At 50.2% G+C, this 26,887-nt stretch overlaps 1 protein-coding gene across 1 annotated transcript in view; it reads right to left on the bottom strand.

Annotated features, from left to right (window-relative positions):
- Positions 1 to 3,573: 3,573 nt before the first annotated feature.
- ZFAND3 (zinc finger AN1-type containing 3) overlaps positions 3,574 to 26,887 on the bottom strand; it is a 247,499-nt gene continuing 224,185 nt past the window's right edge. The window contains exon 6 of the mRNA XM_084889538.1: positions 3,574 to 3,957. Within this exon, the coding sequence (XP_084745664.1) occupies positions 3,803 to 3,957 (155 nt within the window). The 3' untranslated portion in view covers positions 3,574 to 3,802. The remainder of the gene's footprint in view (positions 3,958 to 26,887) is intronic.

Below are 26,887 nucleotides of genomic sequence, written 5' to 3'. Positions count from 1 at the left end.
ATGCACTTACATACGCCTAACCAATGGACACAGACAACGGGGGGGGGGGGGGGGGGGGGGGGTGAGGCATGAATGGGGGCGGGGGAGGGCACTGGGGGGATAAGGACACTAATGTAACACCTTAATCAATAAAGAATTTTTTTTAAAAAATCAACAAAAAGTTCTGGCAAAAATGTGGAGAAAAAGGAACCCTTGTGCACTGCTGGTGGAATGCAGACTGGTGTGGCCACTGTGGAAGACAGTATGGAGTTTCCTCAAAAAGTTAAAAATGGAACTCCCATTTGACCCAGTGATCCCATTTCTAAGACTATATCCCAAGAAACCAGAGACACCCATCAGAAAGGATATATGCACCCCTATGTTCATGGCAGCACAATTCACCATAGCTAAGATTTGGAAACGGCCTAAATGCCCATCAGCAGAAGAGTGGGTTAAAGAACTGTGGTACATCTACACAATGGAATACTGTGCCGCTGTGAAAAAGAAGGAATTCTTACCATTTGTAACAGCAGGGATGGACCCGGAGAGCATCATGCTGCACTTATACTCCTAACCTCACACACATCGCTCTCCTGGATGTTAGACACGCACCTGCCTCCGAGGACGGGAGACGGAACTGGGCCCGCGGGCAGACTTCCTGCTCTGTCCCAGAGCAGCCCGCCTCCCTGTTCGTGTTCGCCTGGTTTGTATCTGATATTATTCACGGCCAAGCCACGCGGGGTCTGTGGTTCCTCTTATTTTTTGTTTTGCAATAAATTGTCTGTGTAATTTTCTATCTGAGACTCATATCTGAACCCATGGTAGAAGGTACCCCTCCCAGCCCGTAGGGAGGTGGACGGGCTGCCATGGCCTGGGCCTCGCCGGGCAGTGCCTTCCCGCACCCCGTCTGTCCCCTCTTTCTCTGGTTATTCCCCTCTTCCGAGCCCTCCCAGGGAAGCTCTGAGGATGGTGGCGAAGGAGGGAAACTCTCGGAAGCCCCCGTCTTTCCTCGGGCGTTTCCGCGCTCTGGCGCCCGTCCTCCGAGTGGGAGGCCGCCCAGTCCCCAGCTGACCCCTACCTCCATGACCGTCCCACTCCACCGGCCGGGGGGCTTCCCGTGCCCCTGCTGCCCACCTGCCCGCCCTCCTCTTCCCGAAGCCCCAAGGCCGGCAGTCCCACTCGCCTCGCCAGGCGCGGCGTCCCCAGGCCCAGACCCCGTGCGCTCTGCCCCTGTCCGCTGTGCACCTCGGGTTCCCTCCGGGGATCCTCGTCATCGCGGTGACAGCCGTGTGACCAATCCCTGCCTTCCAGGTGGTGGGGAGGGGCCCCTCCGCCAGATGGATGTGAACACCTTCCCAGTATCAGTGTATCCTCTACACCAGCGTTCCCACTGCGCCACCGGGCTTTACAACACGCAGTGCCTGACTCCTGCGGGGCCCTGACCTCTTTCCCTCAGACTGCCAAACAGACGACAACAGCCAACACAGCAGCCGTCTGTTGTGAACAAATACCATTTTTGGGTCATATCGGCAAAAAGAAAAGAAGTATTTTTGGTGTGCCTCCGAACGTCAGCCGTCTGTGTGGCCCTGAGAGAAGCTGCTGAAGTCGCTGCTCTGCACCCGTGAGCTCACAGCACACACCGCCCGGCCCTCCTCCTTCCTCACCCTCTCCGTCCTGCCGCGCACACCCGGGCCCAGAGCAGGTGCCCCCTCCTCCCATCTCCCCAGATGTGCAGCCTCCCGTTGCGGCACAGCTGGGCCCAGCAGGCACCCCTGGCCGGGCCCACAGACCATTCCGGGGGCTCGTGGGAGGGGCTGTGGTGTTCCTAGTGGTCCGGGGCAGGCATGTCGGAGAAGGGGCGAAACAGAGAAATCCGAACTTTCGTACGACTGGTTTAATTTTTCAGCAGGAAAAAAAGAATAAAGTTACAAGAGTCTTTAATATTTTCACAATGTTAAAACTAAAACCGAGCTCTAGGCTGTGTGTGTAAGTAAATCTAGAACACAAAAGGGTTAAATAAGATTTCTCTTTTAAAGATACAAGAATTTAAGCTTTCCTTACATTTAACAAACTTCACAGAACAGATACTGCAGGGAACAAGCCCCCCCCTCCCCCCGCTCTGCCTCCAGGAAGAGGGCCGAGCCTGTGGGCTCCCCATCGCCGCCTCCAAGCAGCAGCGGTGGGGCCTGAGGAGGGCGGGGCTCGGGCCTCGGGGTCGGGGCGTGGGGCGGAGGCGGGCCAGCTCACTGAGGGGGGCCGGGTCTGGCCGAGGGCCGTGGCTGAGACAGTGGTAAACGTGGGCAGACCGGCCCGCCCGGCTGCCCTGGAGCAGACCGGCCTGGGTCCTGAAGGAGAGTTAAGGCTGGAGCTTCGGCAGCGGGTTCCTCTGGTGGGGGGAGGGGGGGCAGAGCATGATTTCCTATTTCCTACTGTGGATTCCGGACCTAAGGACGGTTTCAGTTGCGGGAATTAATTTGCAGACAGAGTTGACCTGCTTGTGGTATAAAAGGGCGAGTCGCTGGGTTAAACTGCTCCAACAGCCGGGGCTGGACAGGCCCGAACGGCCGCTGCAGGAGCGTTCGGCTCTCCGCCTGGACGACGGCTCGGGCCCGCACGCCTGCCCGTCTTATCCTGTCTGCCCGTCCCCCACCCGCCTGGTACTGATTCCCAACGTGAGCCAAGAGGCCCACCCCTCCCCTCCCCCCGAGCTCCTGCACTCTGTCCGCCCCACCTGCTGAGCCGACGTCTCCTTCGGAGCCGGGCCACGGCCACGGCCACGGCCACGAGCCAGCTGTACACAGCACACCGCTGCCCCGCGCACGGCTGCCTCCCTCCCTGACAGGCGTGACCGCAGTCGCTGGGCTGCAGGCTGCAGGCGGGCGCGGCCCTCCCCCTCGGCTCCTGCTGGAAGGGGCGGAACCGGGGCAGCCGCTTCCCAGGCTCCTGGGGCTGGAACCGTCATTTAAAACACTCCCAAGGAGAACTGTGGCTGCGGAGGCCGCCGGGTCCCCGCCTCCCTGCGGTGCTGCCGTCAGCGTGGGACCACCTGCCAGACCCTGGACTTGGCGAGTGGCAGCCAGAGCCAGTGGGTGGGACGGCCGGGCGGCCGCCCATGGCCTGGGGTCCGGAGTAGAAGATGGTCCTCGTGGGTGGACTAGACTTGAGTGGAGCTAATTTTCAGAGTGAGGTTACTGTTTCTCTTCTCGTGCTGAGCTTTTCGTAACAAGTCAGGTAAAAAATGTTAAGATTTTTATAAGAACCTGCTCCCCCACCCCCAGTGAGCTCTGTGGGGGTGTGAGGCCCCCACAGCCGAGCCACGTGGCAAATCTCAGCAGCCTCCTGTGGCCAAGGCAGCGTGGCCACCAGGCAGCGTGCTGCTGGGACTAAGGATAAGTGAGGAGGTGAAAGGCCGGACACGAACCAGAGTTTGGCAGAGCCGTGTGCGCTGTGGGGACTGGAACACCAGCTTCTACTCCTCTACGAACTCAAGAGTCTCCGTCTGGAACCCTTCCGCTTAAGGCTTTTTATAAGTTTGACTCCAGCAGTGACAGGTATGTGTTGTTTTAAATCCACTAGCCATGCTCAAAAAAAATATTCTTCATGTTTTAATTTTATACAATGGCTAGCAGGCACCTTAGTAACCAGCCAGAAATCAATTTCAACCACCATCAACCCCTAAACTACAGTACCAGGATGGCTGGCTAAGGAAGGAAACGGCCTGGCTGTGGTCTGACGCGTGCCCAGAAAGGTGTCTGGCTGACTCTGTCCTAAATAAGGCTAACATCAGTGAACTAAGAACAGCGTCACGTGCGGCCCTGGGCCCTCACGAGCAGCCCTCCCCAATGCGCTGGCAGGAGCGCCCCACTTTCCGGTCCAGCTTCACCATTTTCATGATGGCTTCCTCCCGGCCGCGGCCCATGTGGTCAAACGTACAGTCATGCTGCTCGGGGAGGCGATGTAACATGCAGAACACGTAACCTGCAGAAGCGGGAGAAGCAGAGAAAACAGAGGAGGGTTAGGGGGCTGCACAGGCCCAGAGCCCAGCTCACGTCCGGAGGCACCTCAGTGGGCGGACGGTCCGCAGAGGCTCCTGCTGCTGAGGAGTCATCCAGGCCCGCCCTCCTCAGCTCAGTGCGCTGTCCCCAGAGCCCACGGGCATTCCCTGCGCTCGTGCCTGGAGGGGCCTGGAGGCAGAGCCGAAGGCGGCAGCCGCTGTGGACACGCCTTTCCCTGGGAGAGCGGGCTCTGCGCTCCTGCCCGCCGGAGGCCGGAGGCCGGAGCAGAGCCGCCAGCTCAGCGCTGTCCCTGCACCACCACCCGGACACCAGCGTTTCCCGGAGGAAGACAGGGAGCAGACCGATGATTATGTTAAATTACATCCTACCTCCCGTACAGCTAGGGCGTGGGGATCGTGGCAGTGCTCAAACCATAAGCTGCACGTGAAGGGGGCTCTCAAGGAAAATGGATTTCAAGCGCTGGAAAAGGTTTTACATAAAAACAGAGGACAAAGCGGCAATGCTGAGCTGCTTCACTCCAAGGAGCCTGATGCCTCTAAACTGCACTTGGCAGGTGGGAGGCTGAGGCCCGCACCCAGGCGTGGTCCTCTCTGGAGCAGAGAGGTGCGAGGGAGAAGCTGGTGGAAAAGCGATGGGGGAGGGGCTGGTGCAGTCCCTCTGCCGGGAACAATGAGAGGAGGCCCAGAGGACAGAGGGAACATTCCTGCCACAGAATGTGACCTGCTCCCTCCCCTCGTCTGATCAACATCCAGGAATGCCGGTCAGTATGTGGATGTGCGAGGCGCAGGGACACCCGATGTCTCCTGAGACCTGCTCTGGGGGGAGGGGTGGTGCTGGGAAGCCCGGCCGGTGCTGGCTGGCTTCCATCCATCAGTTGTGTCTCGCCACATCTCAGGGTCCCATGGCCTAGGCCAGGTTCAGGCCAGCCCGTGGGACATCTGAACCCCCCCTTCAGCTCCTCTCCCTGGCCGGGAGCAGGCACCACAGCCCGCCACCCCGGGGCTCTCCGCACTCCCGCCCCAAGCAGGGCTCTGCCCGGACTTCTTGTCCCTGGCGGCCAGGGCAGCCACCGGTGCAAACTGGGAGCCCTTCCGCTCCGCACCCTCAATTCTGTCCTTTTCAGAGACAAAGGGTGGAGGCAGTGATCTCGGAGGAACAGAAGTTGGAGCAGAGACTAAGTGGCCAGAATGGACGAAGATGTCGACAGCCTGAACTTTTAAACATAAGCTTCCCCCAGAGAGCGTTCCTCAGCTGCCCTGAGCTCCCGTGGGCCCGGGGCGGGGCCCGGGGCGGGGCCCGGGGCGGGGCCCGGGGCGGGGCCCGGGGCGGGGCCCGGGGCGGGGCCCGGGGCGGGGCCCGGGGCGGGGCCCGGGGCGGGGCCCGGGGCGGGGCCCGGGGCGGGGCCCGGGGCGGGGCCCGGGGCGGACGAGCCCAGGCCATGCCCTGAGCGGGAACGCGCATCCTCGCCGCTCCCGGAAGAGCAAGGCCACGTGCCTCACTCTAACTGGGCCTGGGTTTAAGGAAAAGAACAGATGAAATTATATCTCCTGAGAAGCTGAGCTCCCACTTGGTCCAAAGGCGGAGTGAAGATTAATGAGCTCACGTGTTCTATTTACTGATGAGTTCATTGCTCGAAGCTACTGAACACCAGCCGCCTTTCTCCTAAAGGATCTCCCAGCCCCACCTACCAGCCCAGCCGTCTCTGTGCAGCACAGCCACCAGATGAGGGCAAGCTGCCAGGTAGGGCTTGGGGTGGGCACACCAGCGGTACGGTGGCAGCATTTTATTCCTAGCATCCCCTTTCTCTCTCTTCCCTTTAAGATAGTGGGGTGATACAGGAGAATGTCCCAGGACTTGTCTCTCCTGATGAACGGTGCTCGTTGAATACAAGTAGCAGGAAATGGGTTGCCTGTGAATTCACGTGGACCTGGCTCAGGCTTACATCTCAAGGCTGACCGGGGCGAGGAGAGATGCTCCAGTGTTGTCCTACCCACACACCCCACAACTCTGCTTAGTGGCTCTGAGAGCCCCGGGTAACAACCACAACAACTTCCACGTATTCTCGCTACCCACCCAAGGATCTCCATCCATCCCCAAACTCCTCATTTCTCTGCCAAGTTCTGCGAACCTCTATCAAAACACACCTGAGCACCTGGCATTTCATTCTGGAAGGTGAAGACCACCTACAGCAGCTGAGTTTGGGAGCGGTGCTGATAGCCTGTAACTCACTGGGCGGTTTTGGAAAGCTGACTTCACACGTGGCCGTGCCGAGGTTATTAGATGCTCAGAGAAGCTCGGTTCCCGCTCCCGTCAGGATCACCCGTCAGGAGGGGGTGCGGGCGGGAACTGTCCCAAATGCTGCACAGGTGTTACCACGGACAGCAGCCCACTGGACGTGCACTTCCGTGTCAGCAGTGGGATACAGGGAGGGTGGGGATAACTCGGGGAGTGGGGTGGACCTTTATCCTCCTTTCCTGGTACCCAAGGATCTGTTTCCAGAAACCAGTGCACGTGACATGGACTTTCGAGGACTCTCTGGTGGAATCTGGAGACTGAGCTGGATTTGGGGAGAGGCCTGCCCCTAACTTCAGTGATGAGCAGTGAGAGCACAGGGGACTCCACCCTGGCCAGGCCATCCTCCTCCCTAGAAGCTGGGGGGCCTCCAGAGAAGGTCAGACAAGGTGTGTTCAGAGGCACAGAAACACAGGGGACCTGAACTGAGCAGCTGGGCCGTGGCCCAGGCTTTGGTGATAGCACACAATTATTTTCCCCTAATTTTAAACAGTTATATATCACCTGGCTGGTGTGGCTCAGTGGTTGAGTGTCGACCTATGAACCAGGAGGTCACAGTTAAATTCCTGGTCAGGGGATGTGCAGGAGGATGATCAATAATTCTCTATCATCATTAATGTTTCTATCTCTCTCCCTTCCTCTCTGAAATCAATGAAAATATATTAAACAAAGAAAAGTTATATGTCAATGTGGAATCCACTTACTTGTTCACAAACACACAACCCATATCGATCACTCCCACTAGGGCCCCGTAGATCAGCTTCCTGCACTTTTCAGAACAAGTTAGCACACTTTAGCTAGCAACAGCTGTGCTTTCGTTACCGTGCATGCTTTGGAGGGATTAGGAGAATAGGAGGAGGTGAGAAAAAGGATGCTGACCTCCCACAAGAGAGGAAAACGTTTTTGAAGATATGACCTGCCTGCTAACCCGGCCCACCTCAGCCCTTTCCGTGCTGTGCCGCGGGGCCCAGGGATGGAGCCAGGGACTGGCTGCGTGAAGCACTGGCCTGGGGGAGGCCCTGGGCAGAGCTCCCTCACGCCGCCAGGGGTGATCCTGGTAAATGGGCACCACACACTCAAGCTGAGTGGGCACTGCTTTGCTCGCTGGCACTGGGAAGCAGTTTGGGATGAGCCCTCGACGAAACAGGGAGCGCAGGGGAGCAGGTCCCACCGCCCCGCGCTCCAGGCCCCTCTCCGCCTGCCATGACCCGGCACCTGACTGGCCATCATGGCACGGGAGAGGGACTGGAGGCCAGACCACAGCAGTGCCCTGGTGAGCTGGGCTGGAATGCCTCCAGAAGGTCTCCGGCAGCTACACTCGCAGAATGAGAGAACTTCTTTAACTACATCGGCGGCAAAGGGGAGGGAGAGCATGCCTGTGTAGACAGCCATCATGGCTGAACCACGGGGCTCATCCCAGGGCCCTGAACACACCTACGGCTGTGGCAGCAAGAGGTGAGATCAGGAGCTTCCTGGCTGTCACCATCAGACACACAGATGATGGCGCGAGGCATCAACCTGAGACCTGCCTGACCCTCTGTCCCAAAGGCCCCAGGGAAAGAGAAGTGCAGACGCCCTGACAGAGGCTGGGGCTCAGTGGGAGGACAGGCATTTCACAGAGGGTGCTGATGGCAGAAGCAGGTGATCCGGACACGCCCCCTGACACAGCCCTGGGCTGTGACACTGAGCCGTGTGCCACATAAACCTGAGGATGCCCAGTCACTGGGATGGCCCTGGGAACACATTCCAGCAGGAAGGGGAACCAGGCTCATTCTCCCAAGATTCGAAGTTCTGACGTGCGGGTTCCTAAACTCGCTCATTGATGGGAACCAAACGTCTGACCTGACCCTGGAGCTTTCCGGTGAAACCTGAAAGTCACACAGTTCATTCACCCTCAAACCTACCTCTGCCGGCCAGGGAATTCTAAGACAGGCACTGACGATCAAGAACAACGTGTACAAACGCTGCCATTAGGCAGAGAGAAAACACACCCAACACCTTGCTCTAAGTGCTTTCACAGTTGCTACGGTATTTCTGTTTCACTTGTTTACAAAAACCAACGCCATGGCTGCCCAAGAGGAGCACCGAGAGAGGCCTCGCCCGGGGCCTGCCCTCGCCGCTCAGGTCTGGCAGGCGGGCCTACGGGAGCTGGGCCAGGCGGCAGCCCCATCTGCCAGCTCCGGCCCTGCCTCCTGCTCCCTCACCCACAGGCTGGGGCAGTGCAGCCCTCACCTTCCCCCAAACCCTAAGGATTAAAAAGGGGTTAGAACTGTCGTTTTCTATGGAATTTCCTACGGGAGACAGAGAAAGCGCTCCCAGAACTCACATTCAAATTCTAAGCCCTTGTCATTTTTATTCCATCCCTGCCAGACTGAAAAGTTGCTTTTCAGCTTTGTCTTGGAATGAAAAGCGCAATTTAAAGCTGGCAGAACCGGGCAGCTCTGGATACTTTTGGGCTTTAATTACAGTTGTTTCCTTGAGCTTCCCTGCCCCCCCCCCCCCCCGCCACCCCTTCACTTGGAGGCCCCCACGTTAGTCAGGGCAGGGACCGGGCAGGCCTCGGCGCCAGGGCTCGGTGTTTTTACCTCACTTGCAAGAAGTGTTTTACACTTTCTTGTTCATTTGAATTTCAGATTGTCAAAGGTCCAAGCAGAATCTAAAAATACCAACAGGCTGTGGGGACCCAGGCTCGGGAGAACCACCCTGGAGTGCAGCCTGAGCCGGCGGCACATGCAGTCTGTGACGGACACGTGGGTCCGGGGTGCCAGCTGCAGGCGGAGTGAGGAGGTAGCGTGTGCTCCAGCAGGCAGAGCCTGCCCAGCCCTTCAGAAACTTCCCTCGAGGCCTAGGTAAGGACCCCAATCTCCACAGGTACCCTCTGCTATCTCAAGTGCCCATTTAAAAATATATTTTATTGATTTTCCACAGAGAGGAAGGAAGAGGGATAGAGAGCTAGAAACGTCGATGAGAGAGAAACATCGACCAGCTGCCTCTTGCGCACCCCCTACTGGGGATGTGCCCGCAACCAAGGTACATGCCCTTGACCAGAATCGAACCCGGGACCCTTCAGTCCCCAAGCCGACGCTCTATCCACTGAGCCAAACCGGTTTCGGCTAAAGTGCCCATTTAAAAAATAAATGACAAAGACGCCTGACCCATGTGACTGAAATGGCCAGGCAAGCTCATTAGAAAAAAAGAATCACGTTTTCCAGCAAGTTCAGAGTTTCTTAAAGCTCAGGACACCTCATGACTTCACAGCTCCTGTGGAAGTGCTCACGGGGAACTGCAGGAGGTTACAGGAAAGCTTGCTGGAAAGCATTCGCCATTTATACTCCCATCGGCAGCAATCCCTGGATTACACCGCATCCACTGACCCAATGCCCAAGGCAGAATTGTAACACAAAAATGTGTTAAAAGATCGTAATGCGTTTTACTTCATCAGGCCCAGGCACAGGCAAAGCCGCTGCAGGTGTTTGGGGAATGGGCTGCGTCTCCTCTGCATTCTTCTCCTCTCCTGGCTCTGCAGGGCGGGGACAGCACCACACTCCAGCCAACAGCCTGGTTCCAGGCTCCTGGGTTGGCTGACAGGGCCTGGCTGGGCTGGGGGAGGAGGCGGGCTACGGGATGGGTCAGCTGCCCAGGGTGCCACAACCAAAGCCACAGTGAATTATCCAGGTCTGTCTTTCAAAGGAAAGGAGAAGAGTCACTCCACTTGACAATTTAATAAAAACCACTAATCCATACCGAAAACATCCTAAAACAGAAGCCCCGCCCCCACGATCAATTAAAACACCAGTCAGATACAAGCTACGTGCTGGACCAGAGGCCGTGTGGTAGGCGCAGACACAGGAGCCTGTGCAGCTGTGCGCGCTGCGAGCTCAGTGAAGCTCCGACACCTTTTCTAAAAGTATAAAACCTCACCTCTAGGTGTCCTCTCCTGCAGTCTCCCCGACCGCCCCTTTCCTGCAGAAACTCTAATGCCCGCTTTCCTCTCCTCTGTGGGGAACGGGTGCCCTGACCCATCACCAACCCCGCAGCCTCACCACCTGACATTCGGAGAACAAGTCTTCCCACCTCCACTGCCTGTAAGAGGACAAACTCAGTTGTGTCACTGAGGTGGGCGTGGGGGTGAGGGGGGCCTGGTGGGGACGCGGGTGGGGAGGAGGGGTGCCTGCACCACAAAGGACCCTGCACCATCACTCTGACTGGTGAGAGCCCTCCTCTGAGCGGCTTTAGGTGCACAGGGAGAAGGAACTGGCTGCAGGCTCACGTTATGCTAGGCTGTTTTATCTAGAGATGACACACATTTAAAACTAAGAGAAAAGAGCTCAAGGCAGTTTTTGCCGCTGGAATAATGACTTGGTCTTTCAAACATCATTTCATTTCAGCAGTGAAAGCAGGCGGCACTACTCTCTTGGTACCTGGGCAGTCTTTAGGATCTGGAAAGTCCCCCAAGGTGCCTGCACTCCTCCTCCCTCTGTGCCCAGGAGAATGGTGAGGTCCCGGCAGAGAACTGGCTTTTGGGGTGACTTTCTCCTCTCAGTAGGCTCCTGAATTGTTGGCTTCCCCTTCAGCATTTCCATATCCTTTGAAAGATTATCTTCTCTGTGCTCAAAGTCAATAATCATCCGAGAGATGCAAATCAAAAGAACAAAGAGGTACCATCTCACACCTATCAGAATGGCTATCATCATCAAATCAACAAGTGCTGGTGAGGATGTGGAGAAAAAGGACCCTCCTGCACTGCTGGTGGAATGCAGACTGGTGCAGCCGCTGTGGAGAACAGTAGGGAGTTTCCTCAAAAAATAAAAACTCCCATTTGACCCAGTGACCCCACTCCTAGGAATATGTCCCAAGAAATCAGAAGAACCCATCAGAAAGGATATATGCAACCCTATGTTCATAGATTTACAATTTACAATAGCTGAGATTTGGAAACAGCTTAAGTGCCCATCAGCAGATGAGTGGACTAAAAAACCTGGTCCATCTACACAATGGAATACTACGCTGCTATAAAAAAGAAGGAACTCTACCATTTGCAACAGCATGAATGGAGTTGGAGAGCATTATGCTAAGTGAAATAAGTCAGTCAGAGAAAGATAAATATCACATGATCTCACTCATTTGTAGAATATAATGAACATAAACTGATGAACAAAAATAAATCCAGAGAAATAGAAGCATCGAAGAGATCACCAAACCTCAGAGGGAAGGCAGAGGAAATTAGGAGGTGGTGGGGTGGTGAGGGGTAATAGATCAACCGAAGGACTTGTATGCATGCATGTAAGCATAACCAATGGACACAGACAGTAAGGGGGTAAGGGCATGTCCCAGCGCAGTGTTTCCCAAACTTTTGACGTGTGTACCCTTTCTATAATGTTCGTAACGCTGAGTACCCCTCGCACTCATGAGAACGTAGAATTAGGCGCAGCTAAGCACGGTGCAGTGCATACCCCACCAAACACCAGTGCAACGTGTACCCCCACCAAACTCTTCCTGTACCCCTGGGGGTACGCGTCCCACACTTTGCGAAACACTGTCTTAGGGGGTGCGAGCGGCTGGGGAGAGGTTAATGGGGGGGAAAGGAGACATATGTAATACTTTAAACAATAAATAATTTAAATTAAAAGAAGATAAACATAAATGTCTCCTAGAAAACCAGCTCCAAAGATACAGTGGAGACAAGAGAAAGGGCCATACCATTTTACCAAGAGCCACTGAGGGCACAGCCTGGGCCCGTGGCATGGCTAGGGAAGTGTGGCCTTTTTGGCCATCCCTGAAAGCTAATTTGGCAAGAGCCAGTTCATCCAAGTCACAGAATATCCAAGTGGCAATGCCATTAGGGGCATCAGACTACAGATGCCGTGTCTCTCTCTCCAGAACACCACTTGGGAAAGAAATGAATACTCCCCACATTTTCTCCAATGCCTTTCAATCCACATGCTGGGTGACAGGGAGCTGGGTGACAGACGAAAGCTGGGAGAGACCGATGGCTTAGTCCCACCCTACTGCGATGGCAAGGCCCTCCACAGGGGCCCCAAGTCCTCTCTGGGTATCGCGGAGGCAGACACGTGGGCTTTGAGCCTGGAGTCCTGGAGTTCCGTTCAGTGGCACAGCTTTACCAGCTGTGTGGCTGCGGGTGAGCTATGACCTCTGAGAGCCTCAGTTGTGGTCCCTATAAAATGGGGTTGTTAGGAGCATCAAAGCAGCTGTTGCCCGGGAAGTCCCTGCACAAAGGAGGTTGCTGTTACTGGTGGCTCTTCCGGCCACTGTTATCCTGTCCCTTACGCATGTAACTAACACATCTGGCTTCAAGGCTGGAGGCACCTCCTCCCCTCCTCTGCCCCCTTTTACCTCTCAGTCTCAACTGGTTCCCTTCTCCTTTGAGAAGCCACTACTGACAAGGAGAACGAACAAGGAAATGTTCCTCTGGACGTGTGATACACAAGTTTCCACAAACCTCTGTACAGACTGTACATGCATGCTAAGTGACAAGCTCTGTAAAGATTTGTTGAAGATATGCAAATTTTAGAGAAACCTGATTTAAATATATGAAGACTACACAAGGCAGCCTGATTTAAATATATGAAGAGCGCTCAGTGGGTAGGGACACCATGAAAGGGACTCAAGAACTTTCCAAGGACAGCAGAGCGTGTTTCTTTGCTCTGGGGGAAGGGGGGGGGGTGTTCCCACAGGCATGGCTGAGAATTCTGCAAGCCGCTTTCATAAGCAGGAGCAGAGCGCGTGCATTCCCGAGTTCAGCCACGGCTGGCGGGTGCTGAAGAGCCCTATGTCTGTCTGTCGGAGACTGTGGTGCTGGGAGCTGCAGAGAAAGGATGAGCGGGAGGAAGCAATGGGTTTGCAATGTGGACACAGACTGTCCAGCACCACGTGCACTTGTCTGATGTGCTTCTTTTAAGAATGCAAAGTCCACATGCTTCTTGTTTTCACAATACTTCCAAAAGGTCATTCTAAGGACCTTGAGAGTGTAAGCAGAATGCTCTATTTTCTTTTTCTTTTCTTTTTTTAAAATATATTTTATTGATTTTCCACAGAAAGGAAGGGAGAGGGATAAAGAGCTAGAAACGTCGATGGGAGAGAAACATCGATCAGCTGCCTCCTGCACACCCCCACTGGGGATGTGCCCGCAACCAATGTACATGCCCTTGACTGGAATCAAACCTGGGACCTTTCAGTCCGCAGACCAATGCTCTATCCACTGAGCCAAACCGGTTTCGGCAAGAATTCTCCATTTTCACAAAATTTGAGCTGTAGGGTCACAAGTCCCACGACAGCTGCGGTCCACTATTGTGTGTGGGAGGGGGAGGAGGGAAGGGGGTGGGGGGAAAGAGCGAAGCTGGCTTCTGGATTCCCCATGATTAAAGTTAGTTTATTTAAACACACCTCCCCTGGGGGAAAGAGGCTTATTCAGTGACAGAAGGCTGTATTAGCTGCAGACATCAGCTCCAATTTTAGGTCAGATTATGGACTATACAGTAGTTAAACCTCTCACTGAACGGACAGACTTCCTATCTGGGGAGTCCGTGGGAGGGTGGGCTCAGATATGAAAACTTCAGTGTTCTGTCTGGGTATAAAAACCACCAGGAATGGAGCCTGCGCTTTGCAATCCAATGAGCCGTTCAGTTCTCAGTGATAGCACCTGGAACGGCTGGCTGCTCCCACGGGCCCTGTGGCACTGTGTCTTCCTTCTTCTCCGGTAGCTCATCTACTGCCCTTGGAACATTATAGGCCGATCCAGCGCTGGAGGCTCCTTTTGTCTCACCACATGCTCTCCCGAAGTTTAATGTCCTCACTATACATGCTAACAACCGACATTTCCCTCTACCCAGACCTCTCTTTGGATTTCCATGACTCTGTATGCAATCACCTACTTGGTATCTTGGATATCTGACTTAAGGTGTCCAAAATGGAACACTTGCTACTCCTTCTCCAGAAACCCGCTTCTCCTTCAGTATCCTCCGTTCTACGAGAACATGGCCACCATGCAATGCAAGCAATGGCTCCTGACACAAACCTGGGGTCTTCACTGGTTTCTTCAGTATTACATTCAATTAAAAAAGTTGTGTGGGATACTATTTCCAAAAATCAAATCCATTCTCCTCTTTCTTTTTTAAAAAATAAATCTTTACTGTTCAGATTACTACAATTGTTCCTCTTTTCCCCCCCGATAGCTCCCCTCCACCCGGTCCCCACCCCACCCTCTGCCCTTACCTCCCGACACACTGTCCTCATCCATAGGTGTACAATTTTTGTCCAGTCTCTTCCTGCATCCTCCACACTCCTTTCCCCGGAAAATTGTCAGTCCACTCCCTTTCTATGCCCCTAATTCTACTATATTCACTAGTCTGTTCTGCTCATCAGACTTTTTATTGACTTGATTTTTAGATTCATTTGTTGATAGATATGTACTTGTTGTCTTTACCTTTATCTTCTTCTTCCTCTTCTTAAAGAATACCTTTCAGTATTTCATATAATTCTGGTTTGGTGGTGATGAACTCCTTTAGCTTTTTCTTATCTGTGAAGCTCTTTATCTGACCTTCAGTTCTAAATGATAGCTTTGCTGGGTAGAGTAATCTTGGTTGTAGGTTCTCACTATTCATCACTTTGAATATTTCTTGCCACTCCCTTCTGGCCTGCATAGTTTCTATTGAGATATCAGCTGACAATTGCATGGGTGCTCCCTTGTAGGTAACTGTTTTTCTTTTGCTGCTTTTAATATTCTTTGTCTTTTGCTCTTGGCATTTTAATTATGATGTGTCTTGGTGTGGTCCTCTTTGGATTCCTTTTGTTTGGGGTTCTGTGTGCTTCCTGGATTTGTAAGTCTATTTCTTTCACCAGGTGGGGGAAGTTTTCTGTCATTGTTTCTTCAAATAGGTTTTCAGTATCTTGCTCTCTCTCTGCTTCTGACACCCCCATAATTTGGATGTTGGTACACTTGAAGTTGTCCCAGAGGCTCTTTATACTATCTTCATATTTTTGGGTTCTTTTTGCTTTTTGCTTTTTTCCTGTTGGGTGTTTTTTGCTTCTTTGTATTTCAAATCTTTGACTTGATTCTTGGGATCTTCTAGTCTGCTGTTGGATCTCGTGTATATTATTTTTTATTTCGGTTACTGTATACTTAATTTCTAGTTGGCCCTTTTTCATATCCTTGAGGGTCTCACTAAAATTTATTGGCCTTTTCTAGAAAATTCTTATAATCATGGTTTTGAACTCTATATCCAGTAGTTTGCTTTCCTCCATTTCTTTCATTTGTGACCTTTTTCTTTGTCTCCGAATTTTGGCTGCTTCTCTGTGTTGATAGTGTGGCTTTGTGTACTAGATGTCCTAAAGGGCCCAGTGGTTGAGCCTTCCCAGTAACCTAAGGTGGACACTTTTGATGCACCCCTTTGTGTACAATCTTGTTGTAGTTAAGCCTTGATTATTGTTGTTATTGCTGGGAGGAATTGACCTCCAGGCAAATTGGCTGTGAGGATCAGCTGTGTCTACGCTGGGAGAACTTCTGTGCTGGAGACACGCTTATGGGGCAAGAGTTGCTTCAGTGGGGCTTTGGTGTTCAGAGTTTGTCCCTTGAGTGAGTCACTTATGGATCTGAAGAGTTGTAATCTGGATGGTCTTACTCTGACCACTGGGTACACTGGCTCTTGGATCTCCAAGGAGTTGCTAATTTAGCTTCTGCCTGAGGCCATCCAGCAGGAGCTACGGAGAGACCTGTAGATTCCTCTTTTTTTGGACTTTGGAAGTACCCAGATGATGCCCAGCTGTGAAGCAATGCAAGCTTCTGTGGGGCCTTGAGCCTTCTTTTGGATGTTTTGGGTCTCTCTGACTCAGCTGCAGTTTGTTATTAAGTTTAGATTTCAAAGGACCAGGACATTCATATGCAAAAGCCTCTGTGCACAGCTTGGATGGAGCAGAATCTCAGGGTAAACAGCAATGGCTTCCTGTCAGCCCTGCCCTAAGAGGCCCCCGGGTTTCAGTGTCCCATGGTAATCACTGCAAGCACCTCTGAGAGAAAGCCGCCTTCGAGTTCCACCCACTACCAGACAGTCCAGTTTCTTCTGTATGCGTCTGGGTCCCCAGAGTCTCACCTGGAACTGGAGTTCAGAGCAGTCAGGAGCTTGTGTCTCCCTCCCGATTGAAAAAGCCAGGCACGTACTCAGTTGCCAGCCCGCTCCATGCGCGCACCTCCGTACCTCTGTACTTTACTTCCGCAGCTCCTCTGAGTCTCAGTGTGCTTTTCTCTTTCTTTCTAGCTGTAGAATTTCCACTCAACCAGCCTTCCTGTGGTTCTAGATGATGTCTGTTTGGTCTTTTAGCTGAGGTTTTTAAGTTGTGCGAGGCAGCAAGTTTAGGTGTTTACCTATGCCCCCATCTTGGTTTCTCCCATTCTCTTCTTTCCTCTCTACTATCATCATCTGGTCAAAGCCCCCTATAATCTCTGGCTGAGGCTGCTGCACAAGCCTCCGATAGGTTGTTGCCCCAGTGAAATTCATCCTCTTCATAGCAGCAAAGTGATTCTGTCCATCCCTATTTATGATTGGTGACTCATGTTTTAAACCCTTTAACTGCTTCCCGAGAATTAGGATGTCACCATCTCAGTATCCTCGTTTCTGCTGCCTCTTTCACTCCCCTTGTGCCATTCACTTTCTAGTAAACTCTATGCTCTAGACTAGGGGTGTCGAACTCAATCAGAGAAGGGGCCAAAATCTAAAATCCAGCCTAAATCGTGGGCCGAATGGTTTACTGAACAGTCATAAACTGACAATGTCATAAACTGACAGCAGAGTGCAGTGATGACAGCGCGGTGCGGGCCACATTGCAAGGCCTGGCGGGCTGGATTTGGCCCGCGGGCCTTGTGTTTGACACATGTGCTCTAGACACACTCACCAGCTAATTAAGGTCTTGCTTCTTCAGGCCTGTTTCAACGGCTCTTCCTCAAGAAGACCTTCCTAGACCCTCAGAGAAGGCTAGGACCCCATTATATACTAGGACTTTTCCTTCAGTCATTAGTCACAAATATAATCATAAGGTCATCTGTATAATTTTTTTCATTTAACGTGTTTCTCTGACTTGACTTCATGAAAACAAGAACCATGCTTCTGTGATTTATCACACATCCCCCATGTCTAGAACAATGTGCAGCTCACTCAAAACACTTTGGCTGAGTGAATGAGGGAGAGGTTAGTTACAATAGACTGTGTTCTCTGAAGCTCAGGGGACAAGTGAAAGCCAGTTAAGAGCTCAAGTGGCCAAATCCAATATCCTCATCCTGCCCCAGCAGCATGTTCCCTCTTTGCTGAAGCACTTCCCTCTCTCGCCTTCAGCGATGATCACGCTCCTCGATTATCCTTCCACTTGGATGGGTGTTGCTCCTTGGAATTCTTGATTGGCTTCTCTTTTAAAACCACCACAGAATGTGGCCTTTGTGTATCTTCTCCTTTTATATTCCCTTCTTTAAGTGATCTCGCCCAGACTCAGGGATTGAAGTAGAATCTAAATGTTGATGTCTCTTGAATTTGTTTCCATCCCTAAATACTTCCCCTAAACTCCAAACTGCTATATCCAACTGCCTACATGACAAGCACCTCCAACTAGATGGCTACTAGGAATCTCGACATGCTCAGGACAGAACCCCCAATCCTGACTCCTGTATCGGCTCATCTTCTCATCGCCCCTGCCTCAGTGAAGCACACCACACCCACACAGTCCAGGCCACACCCAGGACTTGTTCTCGGTTCCTCACTTTCCCTCGCTCCTCTCATTCTTTAGTAATCTTGTTGCTGTCCCTCTAAGTGATGTCCTGAATCTGCCCTGCTTCTCTCAAACAGCTGTGGCAGGATGAGTGCAGGATGCTGATGGAACGGGAAGAAAGGCAGCAGGCTGGACATGACACGACGAGGCCACACCTCTCCCGGAGCCTACAATGAGTCCTTCTGTTTTTGCCTCTGTTACCCTCCAAGGCTTCTCCTTCACAGCAGTTAGAGGGATTTCTTTTTTTCTTCTTTGTTTTTTTTTTCTTAGGGTAACTGACCTGTAATGTGCTTTTTAATATTTGTTAATTAATTCCTCTAAGACAGAGCACTAAGTTAAGTATACAATTTTACCTATATGTTCCCAAAAATTCTAGTTTAGCACTTCTTAGTTGGGATTCAGGAATCTGTAGTTTAACAACTCCACCAGGTGATTCTCATCATGAGAGAAGTTTGGGAAACACTGACCTAGAGGATATTATGCTGAGTAAAATAAGTCAGACAGAGAAAGACAAATGCCAGATGATTTCACTTATATGGGGTTTAAACAAAAAACAAACAAACAAACAAACAAATAAGCAGAACAGAAACAGACTCATAGATGCAGAGTACATTTTTATGTACAGATGGTGGGAGGTTAGGAGACACATGCAAAAAGGATGAAGAACTTCAGAAATAAAAAGTGGTAGTTATAGAACAGTCATGGAGATGTAAAGAACAGCACAGAGAATATAGTTAATCTATATATATCTATATATATAAAAGGATAATTTGCTAAGTGTCTGATTGTCTGACTGGTCATTATGATGTGCACTGACCACCAGGGGGAAGACGCTCAATGTAGGAGCTGCCATGACGTGCAAGTACGTGCGCTGACAAACCAACACTTGGCTTCCCCGCCACCACCAGGGAGCAACACCCCACCAAATCACAGTCAATGCTGCGAAGACCCCAGGGTGCAAAATGCTGCCTACAGACCAGCCCAGCCAGAAATGGTCACTGTGGGCTCCAGGTAATGATGTCATGTAGCAACACCTGACTTCCTCTCCCTAGCAACTGGCCTCCTTGGAGTTTCTTCAGCCCAGGAACACAACTTGCTTGATAGCCAGGTGAAAACATTTTGCACTGTAACCAAATGTTTGTTAAGCGTTTTCTCAGGCATCATCTCATTTGATCCTCACAGAAGTCCTGAGGTAAATAGGAGACTTGGTGGAATCCTATTTTCTTTTCATTAGCCAGAAAATAGAGATTTAGAAAGTTGACCTGACTAAAAAGAAGTAAGAAATGGTGGACCTTGAAAATGACTTCAGGTTTTTTTACTGCACAAAATATAGTCAAACACTGCTGTAGTTAAATATTTCACCCTTTGTTCTCCCTATGTGATCTACAATAATAGTCTGCTTCATGCCGAAACTGGTTTGGCTCAGTGGATAGAGCATCAGCCTACAGAGCATCAGCCTACAGAGCATCAGTCCCGGGTTTGATTCCAATCAAGGGCATGTACCTTGGTTGTGGGCACATCCCCATTGGGGGGGTGTACAGGAAGCAGCTGATCGATGTTTCTCTCTCATTGATGTTTCTAACTATCTATCTCTCTCCCTTCCTCTCTGTAAAAAAAATCAAAAAAAAAAAAAAAAAAAAAAATATATATATATATATATATATATATATATATATATATATATTTTTTTTTTTTTTTTAAATAGTCTGCTTCATGTTGATATTTACTGCTGTGTTGCTGACAATTACCTGAAAGAAAAATTGGGGCGCTTCATTTGGGCTGAAAAAGTTTAGCTAAATCAGAAAGCAAGTCTAATTAAGCAAGTTTATTCTATACATATAAAAGGCTAAGTTGACTCACAAATGTGCAGAACATATAAAGCTCTTGCTAGTGCCAATCACACATGTTTTGATTTGTCATTGTTGATTGTGAATTTGGTTGGAACTTCTATTATACAGAAAGGGTGAATAACGATATTAAAATATTTCTTCTAAAAATAAATTAGCTTGACTGGTGTGGTGCAGTGGATGAGTGTTGACCTATGAGCCAGGAATTCATAGGTCAATTCTGGGTCAGGGCACATGCCTGGTTGTGGGCTTGATCCCCAGAGTGGGACATGCAGCCTATCAATGATTCTTTCTGATTGATGGGAGAGATGTTTCTGTCTCTCCCTCTCCCTTCCTCTCTGAAATCAATAAAAATATACTTTAAAATTTAATTAACTAGTTAATTTAATTTTTTTAAAGGATATTAATACAAACCTTAAATTTGTAAATCTGGAACATTTCCCCTTCCTGAGTCAATCTGTAACACTGTAGTGCACAGCTCTAGAGAATACGTGTCATCCTGTGTATTAATCACAAGAGTGCACAAACTCCATCGTGTACTGGCTCACAGCTTCCATCTCCCAGGGGCTTCTGGGCTGCATGGCTAGAGGCCTGAGGCTGCGCAGGAGGTGTCCTTATAATCCAGTGAAAAAAAGCCTGCTCAGCTCCTCTAGAAACAATTGGGCCTCTGCTAGACTAAGCCTCCTTAATCCATGGGAAATGTCTTCAATAGCTATTGCCTTCCACTCCCATGTTATGGTTTAACAACAGCCCATCTTCTGTATCAAAGCAGTACCTTGATTGATACTTAACAGCAAAATTTGGAGGAGAGCATCTAGCACCTGTCTAGAACACTTCCCCAGCTCCCCTGCAGCCTGAGTACTCTTCAGGAGGACTCATCAGAATAAATGAAGCAGGCCCGGCTAGCTGCTGCTGAAGAGCCATCAGATGGAATTCTACACAGACCTCCAGTGTCATTTGTCTCTCAGTTATCCACTCAGGCACTGCACATTTTAGCATATACAACAGTTGGTGAGAACCCATGATCATGTATAAGGAGGTATAAGCAAAGAGGGGCACTCCTTGCCATCTCCTCTTTCCAACTATGTCCAGGCACTGTGTTGGAGCAGAGGATAAAATAGTACAGGTGGCTCTACCTCACAACCCCACAGGCAACAACAGAGAAAGAGAACACCCTTTAACTCTCCGGAGGGAACAGGCATCCTCCTAAGATCACACCACCCTTGAGTAAATTGCAGTGTGCTTCCCATACCTACCACACCTCTATTTCTGCCCTCCTCACATCTCCTTACATTTCTAGTCCTTTACTTAGTTTCCTTCCTTTTTCTCTCCAATAACCTGCCCCCCCCCCCCCACCTTTGTTTCCAAGGTGGCTCAGTAGCTATGGTTGCCGTACCTCCTGACCTGACAGAGCAGGGTGTTTCCTGGACAGCAGATCCAGGGCAGGCCGAGTCTGCTGATGCTCCTAAGAATCCACACCAAGCAGTTTCTATGTGTGCACCTCTCATCCATCTGCAGAGCCCACAGGAGATGCTGCATTTCCTACTGAGTTCTGCCTCACCCTGATAGTGGGAATAATATCTATACAAATAAGGAGATGTGGAAAGGGGGGTAATTCCCTCCAGAAGCTAGCCGATCCAATTATTTTAGGCACTTCTCCAATGAATTACAGGGCCAACTCACACACCTTTTTCAGGTTTTGGCCTCTTAACTTGTTCCAATATTTCATGGTCAGCTTTGACCACCCAAATCTGCAGTGGGACAGCTCCCCTTCCCAATAGCTAGGAGAGACCATCGCTCAGTACTTCCCCCACCTATCCAGCCCTTGCTTGAATATTTATGTCTCATGCCCTTTGTGGGTCCTTCCCAGAGGCATGACTTTCAGTCTTAAGAAGTGAGTCTCACACAGTGCCTAGTGACATCAGGCACTGTGTGAGAGTCAACAACCCACAAACACTTGCTGTTCTAGGGCTCCAGTTTGTGGGCAGATGTACTGAGCTCTGAGATGGGCTTCTCCACATCTGCCTTCCAAGAGACAGCAGCACACCCAATTCAATTCTCTTTTTTTGTACAGAAGCACAATTATCAACCAACACTGGAGAGTTGTGTTGCTATTTGTCACAGCTGTATTCAGGCTCATTGCTGGAAGAAGATAGCAAAGCCAGAGGCCAGGCTTTCCTTACAGTTCGCTCTCCAGGGCCCAACGGGGAAGGAGTAAGGCCTACAATGTGATCCTATCAGAACCTTGGTCTGCTCAGGTAAAAGCACTTTTCAGAAGCAGAAACAAACTTCATTCATACTGATGTCTTCAGAGGGAAATGCTATAGAAATATCATCTGATATATAAAGAATTCAGGCTCCAGTGCTGGGCTGTCAGCCCAGCAAAGGAAAGAAGCTATCAGGCTCAAGAATCAAAAGTATTTACTGGTCATCTGCACACTATTTACAGACTCTAGTTCTGGGGCCAGGAGGAGAAGGGGAAAAAGAAGTCACTGGCTCCTGCCTTTAAAGACAGCTGGAGATGAACAGAGAGGAAAACAGCTGAAGGACATAAGCAGCAAAGCAAGAAATCAACTGCAAATAAAATCAATACAATCCAGCTATGTGTAATAAATTGGGGGCACTGAGGAGAGGTCAACAGCATAAGGTATCCAGAAGGAGATAAGTTTTCAAGGAAAATGAGGACATGAATTAGCACTCAGGAGCAAATGGAATGTCAATAAGAATTAACTGTGGCTCATATTACCAGGTGCAGTGGGAGACAAAATGTGGCAACTGGCCCTGTCCTGCAGAAGCACCTATCTAAATGGAGGGACAAGTGACACATGGAACACAACGGAGCACTGCACTGGGATGATATTAAGACTGGTTCTGGTGGGTCACACAGTAGGTCATAATGTTCAATAAAAAGCATCTCTGAAATGTGGGGTACTTAAGGCCTGGGCTAAGATCTATATGGCTGTAAATGTAGACATCTCATGCTACAGTCATCTCACTGTTGAGGGAACCCCATAGGACATAAAAAATGGAACGATTCTGGGAGTTGGACAGACCTGGGTTCAAATGCCGGGAACTCCCTTAATTACTTAACTTCAAAGCTTGAGTGTTCACCTCTGTAAAAATGGAATGTCATTCGTCCAATGATACTTTTATGAGGATCAAATGATCTAACACAGTTCAGGCATCCAGTATATAAAAAGTGCTCAATAAAGCTATTCCTTTTCCTTCGCCCAGAAGATCACAATGGCGATGAGATAGGGTTCACTCATTTGTTCAAATGCTTACTAGCATCACTACATACCAGGAACTGAAGTAGGAACTGGGAGCCACCAAGAACATTATATGGTCCCTCCTCCTTTCAGGGAGGACAGACATGTAGACAGACAATTGCAATATGTTATGAGAAGTATAGCAACAGAGGCCAACCATGATCTCCTCAGAAGAGAAGACTTGAGCAGTCTCAGAAGGACATTAACAAGGGAAGGGTTTTGGTAAAAATGAAAAATAAAATAAAAAGATCCCCAGACTTTGTGAGGGCCTCTGATGAGGAAAGCTGTGGAGACAAACACTGAGGCCAGTCGGGCATTTCTGTGCCCCAGCTTGTCCTTGATGCCCCCACACCAGTTCTTTATCTCTGTGAATGACCTTGCCACAGCAGTAACGAGGGTGCTGGAAAGCCAAAGCCACTGCATTCAAGTATCAGAAGAGCAGAGTGAGGAGCAGTGAGGATGGGTTATGCAAGAAAACTCGTTTTAGTTCAATGGAAGAAGCAAGCACCTGGCCAGTCTAAGCTGCCTGGCAACAAGACCTGCTACACTTCCTACAGGCCAGGGATGTACACAGTGTCTGGATTAACAGCCAGGACACTACTGCTGTGTTTCTGCTGCATCAGTTCAGGAGGCTGGATGGGCACCAGATAAGTCACTCAAGTGCTTAGATTTTATGTCAGAGAGTGTCAGGTTGCCAGGCGTGAATGGAGATTAATGTGGTTTCTTTCACACAATAGATCTATGACCTCCAAAGAGCCCATCTTATTCATGTGCCAGACAAATCATAGGTTTTATTTATACAAATACACCCATCCCAAAGTTAAGTATTTAAGTAAACCACACATATCAAATAATTTTAATTAGACCAAGCAAGCAAGGCTACCCAATCTGATAGTATATACAAGGATGGGGCAAAAGTGGTTTTATAATTGTTCATATGGAAAATAATATAATAATAAATAATACAATAATAAACTGTTTTGCATGTTCATAACTGTAAACCTACTTTACCCCTCCTCTGTATATCTTGTCTGACTTTTCTCCCCTCTACCAATAAAAATTCAGGGCAGATAAAAGTATGTAATCCTATATAACAAAAGGCCAGGGACCATAAGCATAACAACCGAATGACTACTGGACCAGTTGCCATGAGGTGTATTGACCACCTCTTGGCCCTCCCCCCACCTCTCCCATCCACCCACCCCTGCCCGCAGGCGAATGGAGCACCATAGAGAAGCAGGTGGGTGGCAGTAGAGTGGGACTAGGAACTGGCAAGCAGATGGAATGGCTGACTGCTTGGTCCCTCCCTCCAGCCTGCAGGCTCCGATGGATCAGTGATGGTGAACAGTGAACCAGGGTGGGTGGCGGGAGGACCGGGCTGGCTGCCAGGCTGTTGGGATCCCCAGCTTACTCTTGGCTGCTCAGGGGCTCAGGCCGGTGGGAAAGTGGGCCGGGTGACTTCACCTCCATGTGCATGTGCCAGGCTGGTCACTGACGGAATGCGCTGCCCATTCTGGGCCACTCACGCAGGCACTGCCACCGCCGCCATTGCTGCCACTGCCACTGCTGCTCGGGCTTGCAGCAATGATGGAAGCTGCAGGCTGCGCCCACGACCTACCTGCCCCAGCAGCGGAGGCAGGGCTCAGCCTGGAGACTGGCGAATGGGCAGAAGATGGCACTGATCGTAGGCTAAGCCTAGGGACCGTACCCGCATGATTTCGTGTGCTGGGCCTCTAGTCTATATAATAAAAGCCTAAGCAACTGTTACAGTGAAATGACCAGAACAACTGGTTGTTATGATGTGCACCGGCCACCAGGGGGCAGACGCTCAACCTAGGCGCTGCCCCCTGGTGGTCAGTGGACTCCCACAGGAGGAGCACTGCTCAGCCAGAAGTGGGGCTCATGGCTGGAGAGCACGCAGTGGCGGCCTGCCTCTGTGGCAGTGCTAAGAAGCAGTGAGCCCAAGTAGGCAGGGAGCGGCAAGTAGGCAGGTGGTAAAGAGCGAGGGGTCCTGGACTGTGAGAGAGATCAGGCCGGGCTGAGGGACACACCCCCCCCCCCAATTCACAAATTTCGTACACTGGGCCTACAGTGTGTGTGTGTGTGTGTGTGTGTGTGTGTGTGTGTGTGTGTGTGTGTATGCCTAAGCAACCATTTGACCCTTCGACCAGTAGCTATGACACACACTGACCACCAGGGGGCAGTTGCTAAATACATATGCATAGAAACGTGGAACAGACTGATGAATCTCAGAGAGAAGAGGGAGTAGGGAAGAGATTAACCAAAGATCTTATATGCATACTAGAGGCCCAGTGCATGGATTTGTGTACTGGTGGTGTCCCTCGGCCTGGCCTGTGGGGATCGGTCTGAAACTGGCAGTCCGACATCCCCCGAGGGCACAGGCCAGGGGAAGGGACCCACTGGTGCACAAATCCATGTACCGGGCCTCTAGTAATAAATAATGCTAAGGTTCGCTCTCTGGATCTTATTTCTTCAGCCAAATATTTAATTGGAAAACCCTTAGGTTGCACTTGTTCCTTGGCTTCAAAAATTTGCCTGGAGACATTCTCCCGCTCACCTGCTTGGGCTTGCCTTCAAATACTACTGCAAAAGGATTGTCCCCTAAAGATAACCAGCAGGCTCATTAGAATACTACATCCCTGCCTTCTAAATTTTTTTTGTATGTCATTAGTCAATACTTACTGGGTACCCACTACAGGTCACATACTCTAACGGGGAATGTGGGAAGCTGCAGAATGACATCTGGTTCTGGCCCTGAGGATTTTAGAATCTAGCAGACCAGCGGAGGAAGGCATGTGTTAAACACTCAGAAGATATAAATCTCTAAATGAAAGAGAATGGAGTCAGCTAGATCGGATATAAAACTTCTATGATGTGGATCACCTCATACTTGAAATTGCTAGTAATTCTATTTGGTCTTAAAGTACCATTGCATTTCCTATGAAAAATGAGCTATTAAGTGTATAGGTAGTATATCAAACTTTGAGTTATATGAGAATTATCTGAGCAACTGCAATTTTACTTTCTAAAAAGGAAGTATTCCATCCCTCTCTACCCAGGGCCTGTGAAGTGTTGGTCTCAGCCCCGGCTTTTTAAGAGGCACTGCTCAAGAGGGAACCACAATGAGAATCTCAGGGCCAGAATCAGACGTCATTCTGAAGCTTGCCACATTCCCTGTTAGAGTATGTGACTGAAGTGGGTACCTAGTAAGTATTGACTAATAACATACAAAAAGGAAGACTGAGTATGTCTAGTAGCAGATATCTGCACATAGTGCAGTGAACACAAATTATTTTAACTACACACATGAAAGTACCTGAAAAGGACATTTCTTTAGCAAAACTTTGTGAACTTATCAATTTGAAAAAAATCTGTTAAAAATCCTATTATTTTGACTAATACCATTTTTACAACTGGTCTAATTTGGTGACATTTGCCATGAAGAGTTCAAAGAGTCCTGAGTCCTGAGCAAGGTCTTGGAAGCCTAAATAAAAGGTTAAAAGAATTAGGTATACTAATTAGGAGGAAGGATCAAGAAATCTTCTGGGTACTTTAGAAGAGATGACAGAATAAATGTCCAGGGAAGGACCGTAAGAATACGTGATGCAAAGCTATACATAATTAGTGCGGATTAGTATATGCTGATGGGAGGAGTGGGAATCATATTGGTCAGGAACTTTAAGCAACCCTTAGA

Source organism: Pipistrellus hanaki (genome assembly GCF_964339955.1).
Source record: "Pipistrellus hanaki genome assembly, chromosome: 7".
Lineage (NCBI taxonomy): Eukaryota > Metazoa > Chordata > Mammalia > Chiroptera > Vespertilionidae > Pipistrellus > Pipistrellus hanaki.
This window is presented reverse-complemented; position numbering and strand designations above follow the sequence as displayed.